The sequence below is a fragment of the Cibotium barometz genome, chromosome 1, assembly GCF_041138505.1.
Source record: "Cibotium barometz isolate CiBa-2024 chromosome 1, ASM4113850v1, whole genome shotgun sequence".
NCBI lineage: Eukaryota > Viridiplantae > Streptophyta > Polypodiopsida > Cyatheales > Cibotiaceae > Cibotium > Cibotium barometz.
Genome location: NC_141046.1, coordinates 8,542,173 through 8,560,718, shown reverse-complemented (window position 1 = coordinate 8,560,718; position 18,546 = coordinate 8,542,173). Strand labels below are relative to the sequence as shown.

The 18,546-nt window shown below is 34.6% G+C and overlaps 1 protein-coding gene across 1 annotated transcript in view; it reads right to left on the bottom strand.

Moving 5' to 3' along the window:
* Window positions 1–10,780, bottom strand: part of LOC147641575 (uncharacterized) — a 145,951-nt gene extending 135,171 nt beyond the window's left edge. Inside the window, exons 1-2 of the mRNA XM_086798786.1 lie at window positions 10,392–10,780; window positions 10,090–10,295 (exon numbers count right to left, since the gene is read on the bottom strand). Of these exons, the coding sequence (XP_086654912.1) occupies window positions 10,090–10,295; window positions 10,392–10,764 (579 nt within the window). The 5' untranslated portion in view covers window positions 10,765–10,780. The remainder of the gene's footprint in view (window positions 1–10,089; window positions 10,296–10,391) is intronic.
* Between the last annotated feature and the right edge of the window lie 7,766 nt (window positions 10,781–18,546).

Below are 18,546 nucleotides of genomic sequence, written 5' to 3'. Positions count from 1 at the left end.
ATCCTCCAAAATATTTGGTTGAATCCTAATTTCTAACTTTTCCTTCATCAGTGTACCTATGGCATCATTGGCATAACCAGAATGCTCACCACCTATCCACTCAAGGGTCTTTTCAATAGTTCCTAGCTCATAGTACCCGGAAATATATTCACTTATAAAAATCAAAATGGAATCTCCGTTGAAGATCAGCAAGATCAACCAATAGATCCATTTAATAGAGCCATGGACTCATCCGTTGAGGACCAGCAAGGTCAATAAACCAGATCCATGCCCGAATTCAGAAAACAACTCTTACTCCTTGATCCAAAATATCTTCCCCGATGCACGTGTGGATATCTTTGGCGACCCAATGCCTGAGCACCGTATGGTTAGCACCCTCTAGGATCCTTCATAGGTCACCTAGCGCTTCACTCATAGGCCGCTTCTTGGTCCCTTATCCACCGCACCGGAACCTCACCATTTAAATCGAATCGAAAATCGAATCGAGGGCTGGTCAAGACCTCACCCGACCTTGCTATGCGAGACGTCCTCCGTTGACTCTCCATTAGCTGTTGCAACTTTATCAATTAGGTCTCCACGATCTCATTCACAAGACGGTCAAAATGCTTCCCTAGCATTTTTGACATAAAACAGTCATTTAAAAACAAGTCATAAATATAGTTTCTATAATGAACTCTCATCTTTCACATTGTTCCACATCCATCCACATTACTTAATCCATATCCATCTCATATGTATTCCTATTCTTATCCAATCACATCTTTCCTCATTTATCCTCATCACATCTTTCCTCATTTATCCTCATCACATCTCATCCACTCGCATCTACCCATATTCACATCCCATCACACCTCATCCATTCACATCACATCTCATCCATTCACATCACATCTCATTCATTCACATCTATCCTGTTTCAGATCACATCACATATCATTCATTCACATCTATCTCAATTTACATCACATCTCATCACATTCATTTCACATCTCATCTAATTCATTCTCATCCCGATTCACATCACATCACATCTCATCCATTCACATCACATTACATCTCATCCATTCATTCACATCTCGATTCACATCACATTACATCTCATCCATTCATTCACATCTATCTGATTCACATCACATCTATTCACACCACATCCCATCCATCCATTCATATCCATTGCATCACGTCACATCCATTCACGTCCATTACATTCAGTCTCATTACCATCCCATCACATACATTCTATCCCATTATATCACATCACATCTATCCACATCATATTTCCTCCATCCCATCCACATTACATCACATCCATATCATATCTCATTCATACACATCTCATCTCATTTATCCACATCCATCCAATCATTCACATGTACGACTATCCACATCTATCCATACATTCACATCTATCACTTCACATCCACATATATTTCACATCACATCACATCTCTTTACATCACACCACATCTTATCCACATATACATCACATTCACATCCACGTCCCCTTACATCTCATTCTCATCCGCATCCATTCACCTATATCCATTCTTTCACAAACACATCCACGTCCCCTTACATCTCATTCTCATCCGCATATACATCACATTCACATCCATGTCCCCTTACATCTCATTCTCATCCGCATCCATTCACCTATATCCATTCTTTCACAAACACATCCACATCCATTCTTTCACAACACATCCACATCCATTCTTCACATACACATCCCCATCCATTCTTTTACAAACACATCCACATATATTTCACATCACATCACATCTCATTCATTCACATCCCGATTCACATCACATTACATCTCGTCCATTCACTCAGATCTATGTGATTCACATGACATCTCATTCATTCACATCCCGATTCACATCACATTACATCTCATCCATTCATTCACATCTATCAATTCACATATCATCACATTACATCTCATCCATTCATTTACATCTATCTGATTCACATATCATCACATCTCATTCATTCACATCCCGATTCACATCTCATCCATTTATTCACTCAAGGACCGCTTCGTCAGCCCTCGCCCATCATAGCGGAAGCTCACCATTTTTCAACCATACCACGTGAGCTGTCCTTTGAACACTCCCCGGTCGCCAGCTGATTGCAACCAAACTTCCCTTAGAAAAACATATACCAAATGCTCCCTCTAGCATTCTGGTGTAAGACAGTCCTTTGAGAAAACAGGGTTTCTATGCAAGTTTTCTCTTTGATTCTCTTTTGAATACAAGGAGTATTTCTTGAATCAGTATCCCCAAAACTTCTTGATCGAAATTCTGAATTTCATACCAGAATTCCTCGAATTCTATAACCTTGATCCACACATCAACTCGAAGGGTCTCAAACTTAGCTTCAAATTTGGTGGGAGTTTTAAGTGTATTTTTCTAAACTGGTCACATCTTCTTTCCTTGAAACTGATGAAAGAGTTCAGTCTTGTCATAGTCTGATTCAAGGTTCAAGTGAAATAAGATTTTTCCTGAACTATCTTTCTTGAAAAGGTTTGATAATTCAGTTACTATTTTACTAAATTTCTTTCTTTGAATGTTCACTTAACTGATTTCTAAACTAGTTACGAATTCTAATGAGGAATAAATTAATTATTTATCTGAATATTTCGATCTCGATAGATTTCCTGAATTTTCTTTTTACAATCCCTGTGAATATAAAATGATAGAAATTTCTCTCTTAGAAAATTTAATTATTCATTTATCAAATACTCATAGAGTTTAAGAGAATTCTAATTTTGATATAAAAATTCTTTATGCATCTATTTATGCATAAAAATCAACTTCAATGGGAATAACACTTTTTTTTAAAAAGATCCTTTTATGCATAAAATCAAAATTTAATAGGAATAACACTTTTATAATAAAAAGAATTTCTTTATGCATCTATTTATGCACAAAAATCAAATTTAATAAGAATAACACTTTTGTAATAAAACAAATTCCATTATGCATTTTTCTATGCATAGAAATCAAATTTAATAAGAATAACACTTTTGTAATTTAAAAATTCCTTTATGCATCTTTCTATGCATAAAAATCAAATTTAATAAGAATAACACTTTCATAATAAAAAATTCCTTTATGCATCTTTCTATGCATAAAAATCAAATTTGATAAGAATAACATTTTTGTAATAAAAAAAATTCCTTTATGCATCTTTCTATGCATAAAAATCAAATTTAATAAGAATAACACTTTTGTAATAAAAACAAATTTCTTTATGCATCTTTCTATGCATAAAAATCAATTTTAATAAGAATAACACTTTTGTAATAAAAAAAGCAAGCATTATGAGTTTCGCTTCTATGTAGCCTTTCTCCAAGACATTCATGACCCTACTAAAAAAGAAGATGGGCCGCATCCTAGTACTGTAGGGATCTTGCTGCTGTAACAAAACTACACCCACTATTTCCTTTCCAACACTAGAGCTAACGAAGAAAGTGTACTCCCAACTGTAAGATTCCTCCCCAGCCTCTCAAAATGTCCAGCATATTCCCCTGTAATCAATTCCCTTTTCTGAATTATAAGAGATCTCGTCTTTGCCTGTTTTGACATAGAGAGAGAGAGAAAATATTCTAGAGAGAGACTATTCAGATTTTTAATACTTTTGGATAGAAAATTATCTCATCTTATTAAAATAAGTTCCCCTGAAACAGAAATTCAAAAAGAACTTTCCAATGTGCAATTGGAATTAATTGGAAATGGGTATAAAGGACCTTAGCCTAAGGATCTAGATTTTCAAAAATTTTTGGATTATGGTCCAATTAAGGTTCCTATGGGCCGATAGCATCAATCTATGTGTAGGAAGGAGATAAATCCAATTTGTAAAAGAAGATACCCAAAAATGAGTAAATGCTCACATAAGATGAAGAGTTGAATATGTACAAGGTTTATTAGTAAAAAACTATGAGTAATATCAAAAAAATGAGATAAATTGAGTATTCAAAAATGAGTAAATGCTCACATAAGATGAAGAGTTGAATATGTACAAGGTTTATTAGTAAAAAAACTATGAGCAATATTAAAAATATGAGATATTTTGGGTATCCAAAAAGGAGTAAATGCTCACATAAGATGAAGAGTTGAAAATGTACAAGGTTTATTAGTAAAAAACTATGAGCAATATTAAAAATATGAGATATTTTGGGTATAATGATTTCATTTTTGACACATATATAAGAAAGCGGAGTTCTTTAAAGGAGGTGCATATTTCACATGCTTGAATGAGTTTTAAACTCAAAAATAATTTGATATTTTTATCTCTCCTCTCTCTTGAACCAAACCAAATCAAAATGGAACCAAACCGAATCAAAAAGTAACCAAACTAGGTCTAAATCTAGTCCAAATTCAACCAAACTGAATTTGGAAAATTCTAGAATTCAGTTAGCTTTGGTTAGAGCTTCCCTCTCCTATAAATAGAACATGAGTCCTTTGAAAAAAATAGAAGAATTTTACTATACTAGAGTTATGCTGAAATAATGCTAATTTCTACTATTCTCTAAAATTCTCTCCAAATTGAAGAAATTGGAGCTTCCCTCTTTCTTTAATCCCCATTGGTGGCTCCATCAACATACTTAACCAATTGATTGGTTGGGGGCCTCTACCGTGAATAAAGAATCAAGCAATTTGTAAGGTAATTAGTGAATTTTGATCATTTTCTATAATTTCTCAATGTTTCTCTCTTCTCAACCCCTCTCAAGCTTGAGAAGCTTAATTGGAATGGTTTTTGAATGTTATTGAAGTTAATTGATGAATGGTAGTGAAGAGTTACATAATTTGATGAATGCTATTGAAGTTAATTGATTAATGATAGTTAAGAATTACATAAATTTTTATTTATGCTTAATTCAAATGGTTTTTATGTAATTTCTCTCTCTCACTCAAGAAATGGTCATACTCATGACCCATTCTTAATCCAAATGAAGCTTTTCATAAAGCTTTTCCTTAATCCAAGATAAATCTATACTTGAGGCCAAATTAATGGCTTTTTTCTATGCTTTTAGTTTATGTATTTCATGAATATTGATGATTCAATCCATTATGGATTATTGATCCAATTAGGGATCATTCTAATTATTTATTAATGATAAGCTTTATCCCTTAGAAAAATTAAGATTTATTAGTCATAGCAGCGGAGCTATGGCAAAATTTTTATAAAAATTATGCATAAAATAATTTCATTCAAAGCATGAAAAGAGGACTTCCTACCATATTCTAGGAATTATTATCCTAGATTAATTGAAGATATTCATTGTAATCATAGAGAAATTGATTTTTATATTATGCATAATTGATTTTCATGCATAGAGGTATGCATAAAAGATTATTATTTTAACATAAAAGTGTTACTTTTATCATAATTAGAATTCATGCATAGAGGTATGCATAAAAGATTATTATTTTAATGTAAAAGTGTTACTTTTATCATATTTGAATTTCATGCATAGAGGTATGCATAAAAGATGATTATTTTATTATAAAAGTGTTACTTTTAGCATAATTGAATTTCATGCATAGAGGTATACATAAAAGATGATTATTTTATTATAAAAGTATTACTTTTAGCATAATTGAATTTCATGCATAGAGGTATGCATAAAAGATGATTATTTTATTATAAAAGTGTGACTTTTATCATAATTGAATTTCATGCATAGAGGTATGCATAAAAGATGATTATTTTATTATAAAAGTGTTACTTCTAGCATAAATGAATTTTATGCATAGAGGTATGCATAAAAGATGATTATTTTATTATAAAAGTATTACTTTTAGCATAATTAAATTTCATGCATAGAGGTATGCATAAAAGATGATTATTTTATTATAAAAGTGTGACTTTTATCATAACTGAATTTCATGCATAGAGGTATGCATAAAAGATGATTATTTTATTATAAAAGTGTTACTTTTAGCATAATTGAATTTCATACATAGAGGTATGCATAAAATATGATTATTTTATTATAAAAGTGTGACTTTTATCATAATTGAATTTCATGCATAGAGGTATGCATAAAAGTTGATTATTTTATTATAAAAGTGTGACTTTTATCATATTTGAATTTCATGCATAGAGATATGCATAAAAGTTGATTATTTTATTGTAAAAGTGTTACTTTTATCATATTGGATTTCATGCATAGAGGTATGCATAAAAGATATTCTTTTTATACTAAAAGTGTGTTTTTTCATCATAAATGGATTTTATGCATAACTTAGATGCATAAGAGAAATTCTTTTATTCTAAAAGTGTAATTCCTACCAAATTGAATTTATGCATAAGAAGATGCATAAAAGATTGATTTTTAATTCAAAAGTGTCATTCTCATCTAAATTGAATTTATGCATAGGAAAATGCATAAAACATTGAAATTTAATTCAAAAGTATCATTTTCATTTAAAATGAATTTATGCATAGGAAGATGCATAAAATATTGATTTTTACTTCAAAAGTATTAATCTCCTTAAATAGAATTTATGCATAAATAAATGTGTAAAGAAATCTTATATCAAATATAAGAATTCTCTTGTATTCTATAAATAGATATGAGATGTGATAGGATGTGATAAGAGGTGTATAAGATGTGAGAAGAGGTGATAAGATGCTTATGAAATAAGTTAGGAGGTGATAAGATGAATTAAGATGTGATAAGATGTGTATGGGATGAGGTAAGAAGTGTATGTGATAGGATAAGATGTATATGGGTTGTGATAGGGCGAGAATGGATGTGATGTAAAAGATTAGATGTGAAGGCATATGGGGTTATATGAATGGGAATGTGGAAATGGATGTATGTATGTGGAGATGGGAGTGTGGATGTATGAATGTGAAAATGGATGTATGCATGAAGATGTATATGCATAGATGTGAATGTGGATGTAGATGTGGATGTATAGATGTGAATGGGAATGTGGATGTGGATGTATGTGAATGTGGATGTAGATGTGGATGTATAGATGTGAATATGGAATGTGGATGTGGATGTATGTATGTATATGGATGTAGATGTGGATGTATAGATGTGAATGGGAATGTGGATGTGGATGTATGTGAATGTGGATGTAGATGTGCATGTATAGATGTGAATGTGGAATGTGGATGTGGATGTATGTATGTATGTGGATGTAGATATGGATGTATAGATGTGAATGAGAATGTGGATGTGGATGTATGTATGTATGTGGATGTGGATGTATGAATGAGGACGTGATAGTGGATGTATGGATGTGGATATGGATGTGTATGTATGAATGTGGATATGGGATGTGGATGTATAAATGAGGATGTGAAAATGGAGGTAAGCATGTAGATGTGGATGTATGGATGTGAATGTGGATGTGGATGTGGATGTGGATGTGGATGTATGGATGTGGATACGGATGTGTATGTATGAATGTGGATATGGGATGTGGATGTATAAATGAAGATGTAAAAATGGATGTATGCATGTAGAAGTGGATGTATGGATGTGAATGTGAATGTGTATGTGAATTAATGTGTCGTCGATATGAGGAAATGGATGAGAATGAGTACACATTGAATGGAATGTGGAATAAGTAATGTGGACTAAGGAGGGATAATGTGGAAAGACGAGAGTTCGATTTAGAAACTGTATTTTGTGACTGTTTGTAAATGAATGTTTTATGTCAAGAATGCTGGGGAAGCATTTTGACCGTCTTGTGGATTAAGGTCATGAAGACCTAACTGTTAAAGTTGCAAATGCTGACGGAGAGTCAATGGAGGACGTCTCGCGTAGCAAGGTCGACCGAGGTCTTGACCAGCCTCGGTTCGATTTAAATGGTGAGCTTCTGGTATGGTGGATGAGGGACCAAGGAAGCGGCCTATGAGTGAAGCGCTAGGTCACTTGCGAAGGATCCTAGAGGGTGCTGACCATACGGTGCTCGGGCTCTGGGTCACCGAAGATACCCACACGTGCGTCGTGGAAGATATTGGAACAAGGAATAAGAGTTGTTTTCTGAAATCGGGCATGGATCTGGTTGATTGACCTTGCTGGTCCTCAACGGATGAGTCCATGGCTCTTTTATATGGATCTGTGGGTTGACCTTGCTGGTCCTCAACGGATGAGTCCATGGCTCTTTTATATGGATCTGTGGGTTGATCTTGCTGATCTTCCACAGAGATTCCATTCTGTTATATGAATATATTACCGGTTACTATGAGCTAGGAACTATGGAAAAGGCCCCTGAGTGAACAGGTGGTGAGCGTTCTGGTTGCCAATGATGCCATAAGTATACCGATGAATGAATGACTGAAAATAAGGATTCAACCAGAGACTATGAGGATTGTCATCAGTGATATAATGGTTTCATTAAAGGATTGTTTTAAAGTTAGCTGATGCTAAAACATCCAGCCATTTGAAAGTACAACTAAACCATCAAAAATACAACCCATTTTTGAAAATGCTAAAATATCTCAAAAAACACTAATTTTTAAACTAAAAAGAGTACGAGCTCCTAAAAAGCTAAAAAAAACTGTTAAAAAGTGCAAGTTTTACACTTCAATACTTTGAAAGATGATAGAGCTGCTCATAAAATCACACATTTTTTGAGAAAAAAATACTCAATTTGCAATAAAATAATAATGTCCACAAAATTGGTTATAATGAGAGGTCTTATGCCTCTCGTGTTATGAGAGGTCTTATGCCTCTCGTGTTAAATCTTTGACTTTCTCCAGAAGAATTTTTTTGGTTTGTTCTCGTAGATGACCCGATTTTTTCAAGGTAAAACCATAAACAAGAACTTCCACATCCTCCATGCTTAGGCTATCCACGCGACGTTGACTACGATTTGCTTTCTTTCCCTTTTTATTTACTCGAATCATCTCTGGATAATATTTTCCTGATAATGCATCATCTCCATTGACCTTGTACCAGTGGACCTCAATTGAGCTTACTTTTCCATTTTCCTCAAGGACTTTAAGTACCTTTGCCAACCAAAAAGGACATTCGCTTTCATCATCTGTTGCTAACACTGCAATCATTGCACCTACAGTGAGCTCCTCAATGTTCCCACATTTCCTTCTCTTGCAGTCGCGTCGTTGACTAGTCCTTCTAGCACCAACATACGCTTCGCGAGTCTCCCCATGCACCAATGTTTGCAATTCTTCAAGCAATTCTGTTTGTTGATTTGGCATTTGAATATTATCATCACGGTCTTCAAGTTCTTGTACTCTCCAAAGAAAGGGCTCCAGATTTATCAGTGATCTTGAATTGCTTTGAACTTCCTCAATCAAGATTTCTTGCTCATGAAAAAATGTATTCCACCATCCAAGTGAGCAAGCTAGAAAATACACATGTGCTGATTGTATGGTCGCTTTAATTTCTATCAAACATTGCTGATAATTGATGGCTCGCTTTTCTTTTTGAGCTTTTGCTGCTTCAATGCTTGATGCCAAAAGCATTTTTGCTGCCTGAAGAATTTGTCGTTCTGGGACACTGAGTAAAAACTTCAAACCATCCTGAGGATGCCATGCCTCTGAGTTAGAGTACTTCTTACACCACAAACGTGTTTCAGCTTCTTTTTCTTTTATTTTGAATTGATGTTGGAAACTATGGTCATTAAACTGAGCGAATGCAGGGCTTGCAAAATCTCCACCTATTGCAAACTCTCTAAAATCATAGGTGCCTTTCAAAACATGAATTTCTGGTGTAGGATCATAAGCTTCTTTAAGAATTATGCACACCTCTGGAAGGTCAAATGCACTTTTCTTAGCAAGTTTGACTGAAAACCTACTAAACATCTGATCAATTTGATCATGAGTGTGACCCACCAACAAAAATCCAAGTTTGACCTTTTTGAAAACTTTCTGCTGCACCAACATACTCAAATAAGCAAGCACTATTTGATTTTTGTTTTCCCTTGCCGTATTATCTAGCTGCACATAAAGTGTGCTAGGTAATTCTCCTTGCCATTCACTTACTATTTTCTGAATTATGGTGATGGTCAAGTTAGGGTCGTTGTGTAAATTTGGAAAGTTTATAAAAACTTTTGACGTCATGATGCCATTAAAGATAAGGGCTCCAACAACGTGTAGTTGTATGAAATTCTCTTCCTTCAAATTCTTTGGAGCACGCATAAAATGGGGTATCAATGTCTTCTTTTGATCCATTCCATCTATGACTAATCCCAAATACATTTCTTTCTGCTCAAGGCACTTCTTTCGATGCTTTGCTAGCTTTTGACGCTCTGTACTTTGTTGTTCTCGATGAGCTTTAAGTGCTTGTAGAATAGGACCTGAAAACTCAAAACAATGTAAAGCTAGTTTAAATTATACCACTTGGAATTCTCATTCATAAATTAAAACGTACAAAAAACACAAATCAAACATACCTTTTTCTTCAAATGTCTTTGCAACATCTCTTTTGGCTTTGAGCTCTGCACAAATTTGACAAATCCCCATTCTAGTTTTCTTGGGAATTTTCACATCAGCAAAATATTGTTTCCAAACTCTAAGAAATGAAGTAAATGAAAGAGATGACATGTTTCTTCCTTTCAACGTTTCCACGTAGAGGTTGTAAACTTCTCCCTTTGTAAAATTATCAGGCAAATGGGTGAATTTTGAATTTGGCATGCGCTCACCATTGTAAGTGACAAATCGTTCCATCCAGCTCTTGAGAAAACACAGCTGAGGAGTCTCACGTGTACTAAATGAGTACCGTGAATCTTCTTCCACCCGTTGCAACTGCTTTAAGATCTTTTGCATCCGCTGATTGCTTAAACAAAACACTTGAAACAAACACTTTCGACACACAATCGTGCCAGAAACTGTATATTTTATCTTCTCTCCAGACCTTAATAAAAAACCATGTAATGCTGTATTTTGTTGAGCACGTTTCAAAGCAAAGAAGTTTTCATGTTCCTGCTTAATTTTTCTGAATCCAAGTGTCCTCAAGCAGTTTTTTTTACAATAATACACCCTACATGCCTCTCTCAATGCATTGCGATGCAAAAACTTGTCTTTTCTTCTCAAGAAGGGAGTGGTTGTCTCCACACGAATAGGCTGAACTAATGATGGAGAAACTGGAACATCGGTATTAGAATTTGATAAATTAGCAAATAGTGGGCTTGTAACATCATCATCACTGATAGATTGGCTCAGACTTTTAGGAGTGAGTACGGATACAGGCACTTGAAAAGAGCAAAATGAGCTTGAGAGAGACTTTTGTTGCCCTGCCATGACTAGGAACTTCAAACCTCTAAGTTTCTCTAAAAAACAATGGTCTAAGCTACAAAGTGGAGTGTAATCTCAAATCCAAATAACTTACTTTTAATGCTTAGATTCAAAAATAATAATATTAATATAAATATTAAAATTTATTAATTATTATACTTGATGGGACTTAAAAGATGAGAGGAAGTCCTTTTTAGAGACACATTCCAAGGGTCTGCCGCTAAGAGAGCCACAAGAGCATTTTTTTTAATTTGGAGCATTTTTCTTGAGTTTAATTCTGTAAGGTATGCATTTTCTTGATTACTTTGTTATTTGTTACAATTTTGAATTTTTATTTCATTGTCATTTGGTTCAAAGTTTGCTACGAGGAAATTATGGCTAGGAAGAAAAACAAAAATATTATCTAAGGAGGTAAGTGATTTCAAAAATAGACTTTTTTTAAAAAGGTATTTTTTTGAAAGAATTGTTTGTCTTTTAAATACACAAAAATACCAAAACGAAGATTTCATACGTAAATTAAGAAAAAAAGAGGTTGAAAAAACAATATTTTATAAAATAAAGATTTAATCAATAATTTTTAAAAATTATAATGACTTCATTTTTAAAAAAGCTAATTCTTGTGTTGTATTCTGGAATACAACACAAAAATCGATAAGTTGCCATGTTTCTTGTGTATTAAGTAGTTTGTATTCTAGAATACAAAGCTTGAAGTCACATTTTTAAAAATTTAACACTTATGCACTTTGAGATTGTATTCCAAAATCCATTGCTTGTACAAGTTGTATTTTGGAATACAGCTTCTCTCAACACTTGAGTTGTATTCCAGAATATGAAGCTTTTACAAAGCTGTATTCAAAAATATATTTTTTCTCTGTACTTGAGATTGTATTCCAGAATACACAATTTCAACAAGTTGTATTCTACAATACAACTTCTCTATACTTGAGACTGTATTCCAGAATACACAGTTTCAATAAGCTGTATTCTAGAATGCAACTTCTTTCTGCACTTGAGTTGTATTCTAGAATACACAGCTTCAGCAAGTTGTATACTGGAATACAACTTCTCTCTACACTTGAGTTGTATTCTAGAATACAGAGCTTCAATAAGCTGTATTCTGGAATACAACTTTTTTTTACACTTGAGTTGTATTCCAGAATACACATCTTCATCAAGTTGTATTCTGGAATACAACTTCTCTCTTCACTTGAGTTGTATTCCAGAATACACGGCTTTGGCAAGCTGTGTTCTACTGTAAACCAAACTCAATGTAAACCATTAGAATAGACCTTCATGCAAAAAAGATTTGCTTTTTATCTAATTTTAGAAGACATGCAAAGAAAGCAAAAGCTCTCGAGTTCGCGTCGCGCGCGCGACTAAAAAACAGCAAACTGTAGTTTTCACATAAAAAACAGAGGAGGAGCAGCCCGGGGGTATTTCAACCAGGTGTCCTAGGGTTTTACCCCCCTTTTGAAGCCAACGGAACGGTCAGAATCTCCATCAGAGCAACGTAGCAGAAGATAGATTTTGGGATAAAGCAAAAGCTCTTGAGTTCGCATCGCGCGCGCGCGGCAAAAAAACAGCAAAACTGTAGTTTTAATATAAAAAACGGAGGAGTAGCGACCTGCAAGTATTTCAACCAGGTGTCCTGGTGTCTTGGGGTTTGAGCGATCAGAATCTCCATCAGAGCAACGTAGCAGAAGATAGATTTTGGGGGTAAATTTTTCTCAAATTGTGTTCAAGAAAGAGGTTCTGTAAGTACTTTGATGATACAAAGGATCCTAATTGTTTTGGGTTTGATCTATTCATCTCTTAGTGCTTTCTCCTCTCTTTTATATCTGTGTATTGTGGTTAGAAGCTTCTTGTGAGTTGTATTCTGGAATACACAGCTCTAGAAAGTCATTTATTGAAATTCAATTACAAAACACATCTTTGGAGGAAACAACATGTTGTATTCTAGAATACATCTCTCTCTCCCTCTTTTTCTCTAGTGTGCTGAGGAGCTCTCTCTCTTACATTCCTATCTCATGTTTGCTTACACATCTAGGTCCGTTCTTGCATGGAGGTTAACACACTCTCTCTCTCTCTCTCTCTCTTTCTCTCTATGTCTATTTGTTCTCTTTCACTTTTTGTCTTTCTCGTTTGTTTGCCCTACATACACGTTTACTAATCTTAAATGTTGTTTCATTTAACAAATCATATTTTTGAAAAATATGATTTTATCTCTATTTGTTTATCTTAGCAATGAGATAATGATTTTTTATTGTCTTGTTTAGGTTTAAGATGGCCTCACCAATACCTTATGCTCGAACTTCTAAGAAGCAAAAGAAAAGTAATCAAGCAACTGCATCTGTCCCTGTGGGTGGCTCAGGACGTTCAGGAGTCTTGACACCTTCTCGATCTCAACCTGCTCTAGTTAGTCCTCACTTTCAAGCACCTCGAGTGACTGTGACTCTTCCAAACCCTGATAGACGTCCAAGTGAGCCAAGAAGACAACTTTTAGCAGCTCACCAGTTTCCAGAGTTACAAGATCAACCACCATCAAGCAGAATGGTTTTAGCTACTCATGGACTTCCTCCATCATCTCAAGGAACCACACCTTTAACTCAACATCAGCAGAAAAAGTCTTCAAGCATGGAAGCTATAACTCTTTGGAGTAGTGCAAGAGGTAAAGCACGAGAAGGATTTGCTTGGACAATTCAATTTGGCATGGTAGGTAAGCACAAGACAATCGTTGAGCCAAACACACCTTTCCTTTCTATTGCGAAAGAAAAAAGAGACTCTGAAAATACAAAGTATTTAACTTATGGTTGCATTGTTGAAGTCAAAGAAAGTATATCTCGTGGGATCATTCATCATCTGGTAGACAACAACAAAGGAAAGTTTCTTGCAGTTAGAGTTTTCTCTGCTAATTTTCGGCTTGAAGAGATGAATCCTGTTTCTACCCAGCAAGAGTTTAGAGATGCAATGATTACTCGCAAACGGGTATGGATATCTTTCTCTCGACCTTTTTTTCATTAGTGTTAAAAAAATTTCTTATCTTTGTGTATTCTAGAATATGTAGAGAACTGTTATTCTTTTTTAACTTTGTTTGAGTCATGTCTTTCAAACTCATATATTGGAATACGTAGAGGTCAAGTCAAAGTCTAGTTTGCATGTATTCTAATAAACATGAAGTTTGTCTAGTCTAGTTTGTATGTATTCTAGTATACACGTAGTTCAAAAAACTTCTTATCTTTGTGTATTCTAGAATATATTGAGAACTATTCTTTGTTTTTTAGTCTATTTAATTCTTGTCTTTCTAGCTCATATCTTGAAACACTTAGAGGTCTAGTCAAGTCTAGTTTGTATGTATTCTAGTATACAAGAAGTTTGTCTGCTCTAGCATATGCTAGAATGCATTCTAGTATACAAGAAGTTTGTTTTGTTTAGTTTGAATGAATTTTAGCAAGAAGGAAGTTTGGCTTACTTTTTATGTCTGGTTTAATGAGTTTACCATGTATTCTAGTATACAAAGAAATGGTTAAAGTGTTCTTACTTTTGCATAAGTTACTCTTTGGTTCTTACTTTTAAGTTCACTCTATCAAGTCTTAAAATCCTCTTCTACTTAGAATGACTTTTTCTTTTTCTTTTTTTGTAGTCTTTTTCTGAAGCATTTCAAGAGCATCATGATAATTTGTACAATTCCAACCACTCCACTGATGATTCTGATTATGAAGAGAATGAAGGTACAAACATAGATGACTCAGAAGAAGATGTTGAAGTTCTTGAAGAGACTTCTGGGTCAAAGTCTCAAGATGTGAGTGATACTTTGCTTTCTGGACCTGGAGCTCCAAAGTCTGATCCTTCAGAATCTTCTGGTCTTAATACCATAAGAAATAAAGCCAAAAAGTTTCATATGGTTGATGAGAGACCCTTAATTTTACTAGTGTCTAATATAGAACGTCCTCCATCAGATCCTGTTTCAAACAAGAGACCACTAGAAGTTCGAACCATTGTCCCTGGACATGTGAGTAATCTTAAAGTAATGATGAAGGAGAAACCAACAACAAATGTTTTACCCCTTCTTGTTCTTGTGGATAAGTCTTCTTGTGTTAAGAAAGAGAGTTTTGAGAGATCAAAAATCAATCAATACAAATACTTTGTCTTGGGGGGAACTCACTCTCTCATTGCTAAAAAAGAGTTATGTGCTGAGTATCCTCATGTAGAGAGCTATAAGACAGTCCTAGCATGGGTCTATGCTGGGGTTAGGTGATGATGATGCAAAGCTACTTGCCCTTGATCACAACATTGATTTCGAGATGCGACTATCCATGTCTTTCTTACAAAAGATAAGATTTTTTCACAACGAGTGGATCAATCATATTCAACAAGGTCATAAAGTTGATGAAGCTTTCAAAATCAAGCTTTGTGAGCAAGTTGGTCTTGTCACAAAGAAGTCAAGCAAAGCTGGACGCTCTGGAAAAACAAATGTTCGAGGTCATGACAATTTCTTTCAGTTAGCCTTTCGTGATGGAGAGATATGGGATCTACAAGAAGACATTTTCAAGCTTTGGGAGGAAGGTAAAATCAAAGGGCAAAAAGTAAAGCTCCCACCTGGAAGTCAAAAGGGCAAAGGAACAGGGAATGAGGACACTTTGAAGCCAATTCCTGAAGAAATGCGTATCATGAATTGGCGAGCAATGCAAGGAATACGCGAGAAAAATATTATCATACCCATCTTGGCACGAGTGAAAGGAGGTTCTTTGACACTCGATGAAATGGCAAAGGAATTAGAACAGTACGTTGCTAATTCTTCTTTTTAAATCTACTTATTTTATTTCATGTAAAGTTGTTTTTTTATTTTGTGTTTTTTTGAAACAGGCAAAAGACTTTCTTGTACATGCAAAGAATCATCATTGAAAAACTTAATTGCAAGGATTGGAATGAGGTTCAAATGTTTCATCCCATCACTAGTCAGCCAAGCTCCTTAGAGCGTTTCATTTATCTTTTCAAAAATGCAGTAAGTAAACTACATATTTGAATAGATTTTTTTTTATTTAAGTGTTTTTGAAGGTTTTGTAAAAATTTAGATCAAATATTTTAAAAAATTGATTTTGATTTTTGTATGTGTATTCTAGAATATATTTAATGTTTACTTATTTTCATTTTAACAAGTCTCGAGCACCTCGTGCTCCCATAAAGAGCATTCCTCAAGAGTTTAAGCAACATTTGAGTCGCGCAAGGGTAGAGCGGAAGAGATTAGAAGAGGCACAAACTTTGGAGACCATTCAAGAGGCAAATATTTTCATTTCTGATGATGTGTCTACAGAACCAGTTCAATATTTTGTTCATGAAGGCAAAGTAGAGAACATGGAATCGTTTGTGACTGCACAACATTTTACTTTAGCCATTGCTGATGCTCCGTATGGATTTAAGGCACCACACTCAATACACGATGAAGTAAAGTATGGTGTAAGTGCATATAAAAGAGTCATCGACGCTTTCAGAAAGGTCACAACGGCCGAATCATGGGCACTGGTAATTTTTCATGCTCATGATCAAATCTCTGCTGCAGAGAAAGCATTCGTTGACAATCAAATGGTCCATCAGCAGCTATGCATATGGTATGTTAAATTTCAAGCATTCTTTTGCAAGTTACAAAAGCTTAAGTTAAAGCCTAACTTTTTCTTTTGTAGGACAAAGCCTAACATCAAAGGCTAACTTTTTCTTTTGTAGGACAAAGCCTAACATCAAAGGCTATAAGCTTGACAGACTTTCTTTTGCTGCCGAGTTTGCTACCATTGGTTTCTGGTCTCCTGCGGGTCCGAACAGTAAAGGAAATTTTAATTTTGCTTCGAAACCTAACCGAACAAATATTTTTGATAGACCAGGCGTGTGTCGAAAGCTCAGGGATCTTTCTGGTGATTCAAATGAGATCATGAATCCTTATCAAAAACCACAACTTTTGATGATGGATTTAATTGAGCTTCTATCTATAAAAGGAGAGTGGATCATGGATCTTTTTGCGGGGACAGGTAATCATGCAACCTTAACTTATTACATATTTTATATTGCTCATTTAAGTGAGCTTTACCATGTTGATTCTTTTTTTCTTAGGAACAACCACTATTAGTGCTCTTAAAAAAGGAAGGAATGTTGTTGCTATTGAGCTAGATCCAGTTCAAGTTCGTTTTATTCAACAATGAGTCACTGTAATGAAAGAATTGCCGGACGAGTTTCAAGAGGTTGGAATGAAAAACATGGCAGCAAACCCAAGAGTGGTGGATGCATCTGGAGAACCTCAGCCTCCCTTTGGACCTGATGATGAAATGCAGTTTGCAGATCTTGAGCCTTATGAAGATCCACATACTGTGGATATTGATATTCCTCTTACGGAGTCAACACCACTCATTGTAGGACGCGAGCAAACTGATGAAGAAGTTAGTCATGAAGAGGAGGAATTTCCTATGCTAGAATAGATTTAAACACTTGTAGTTTCAAACAATTTTTGGTATTTAAATCCGCATCGGGGGTGTTCAAGGATTTCTAGGTTTTGAGAGTGTTTTGAACAACATTTGTTTGTATTCAAAACTAGCATTACAAATCTTTTTGAGGAGCTTGCGTTTTGAGATTGGTTCAAAAAATTAGTCAAATGTTGTCTCTATTGAAGCATTTATAGGAATTGTCTCATAATAAGACTTGTTTTTTTAATCAATGAAGATTAATTTAATCATGACATTGAAGTTGTGCGATAAAAGTAGTTATATTTTGCTTTCTAGTAACAATAGCAATAATTTTGTATTCAAAGTGAAGCTCTTTGTTGTGAGTCTCTAATGCAACTTTTGTGTCATGTTTTTTTGTTTGAAATATTCTAAGATTTTGTAGGAATAAGCTTGTACTTAGATATCAAATAGTGGAAAATTTGGCAAATTTTTAATTTAGCGAATGAATCACTTGCAAGTATGTTTTAAGTTAAGCAAAAAAGTCTCTTTTTAAAGTTCTACTTTATTGGGCACGTCAAAGATTCTTTTGGTGCTAGATTTGGATTGTTTTTAAAGGATTTTTTTGGTCTCTCAAAACTACAACTCACGATCGGTTGTATTTTCAAATGGCTGGGTGTTCTAAGAAAAAGGCAATTTCATATTGTGTAAGTGGTGTGACTAGTTTTGTGTTTGCATGAACTTCCGGCTAGGGGGCCTTGGAACTCTTTTCCTTGATACCCGGGACAAAACCTAACCAAATTCTTAATTGGATCCCATCACTACAGTGGTTGGGCGGTTGGCTAGACTGATGGATCCGTAAATCGAGACTCAATTTCTGTTATGCGCAAGA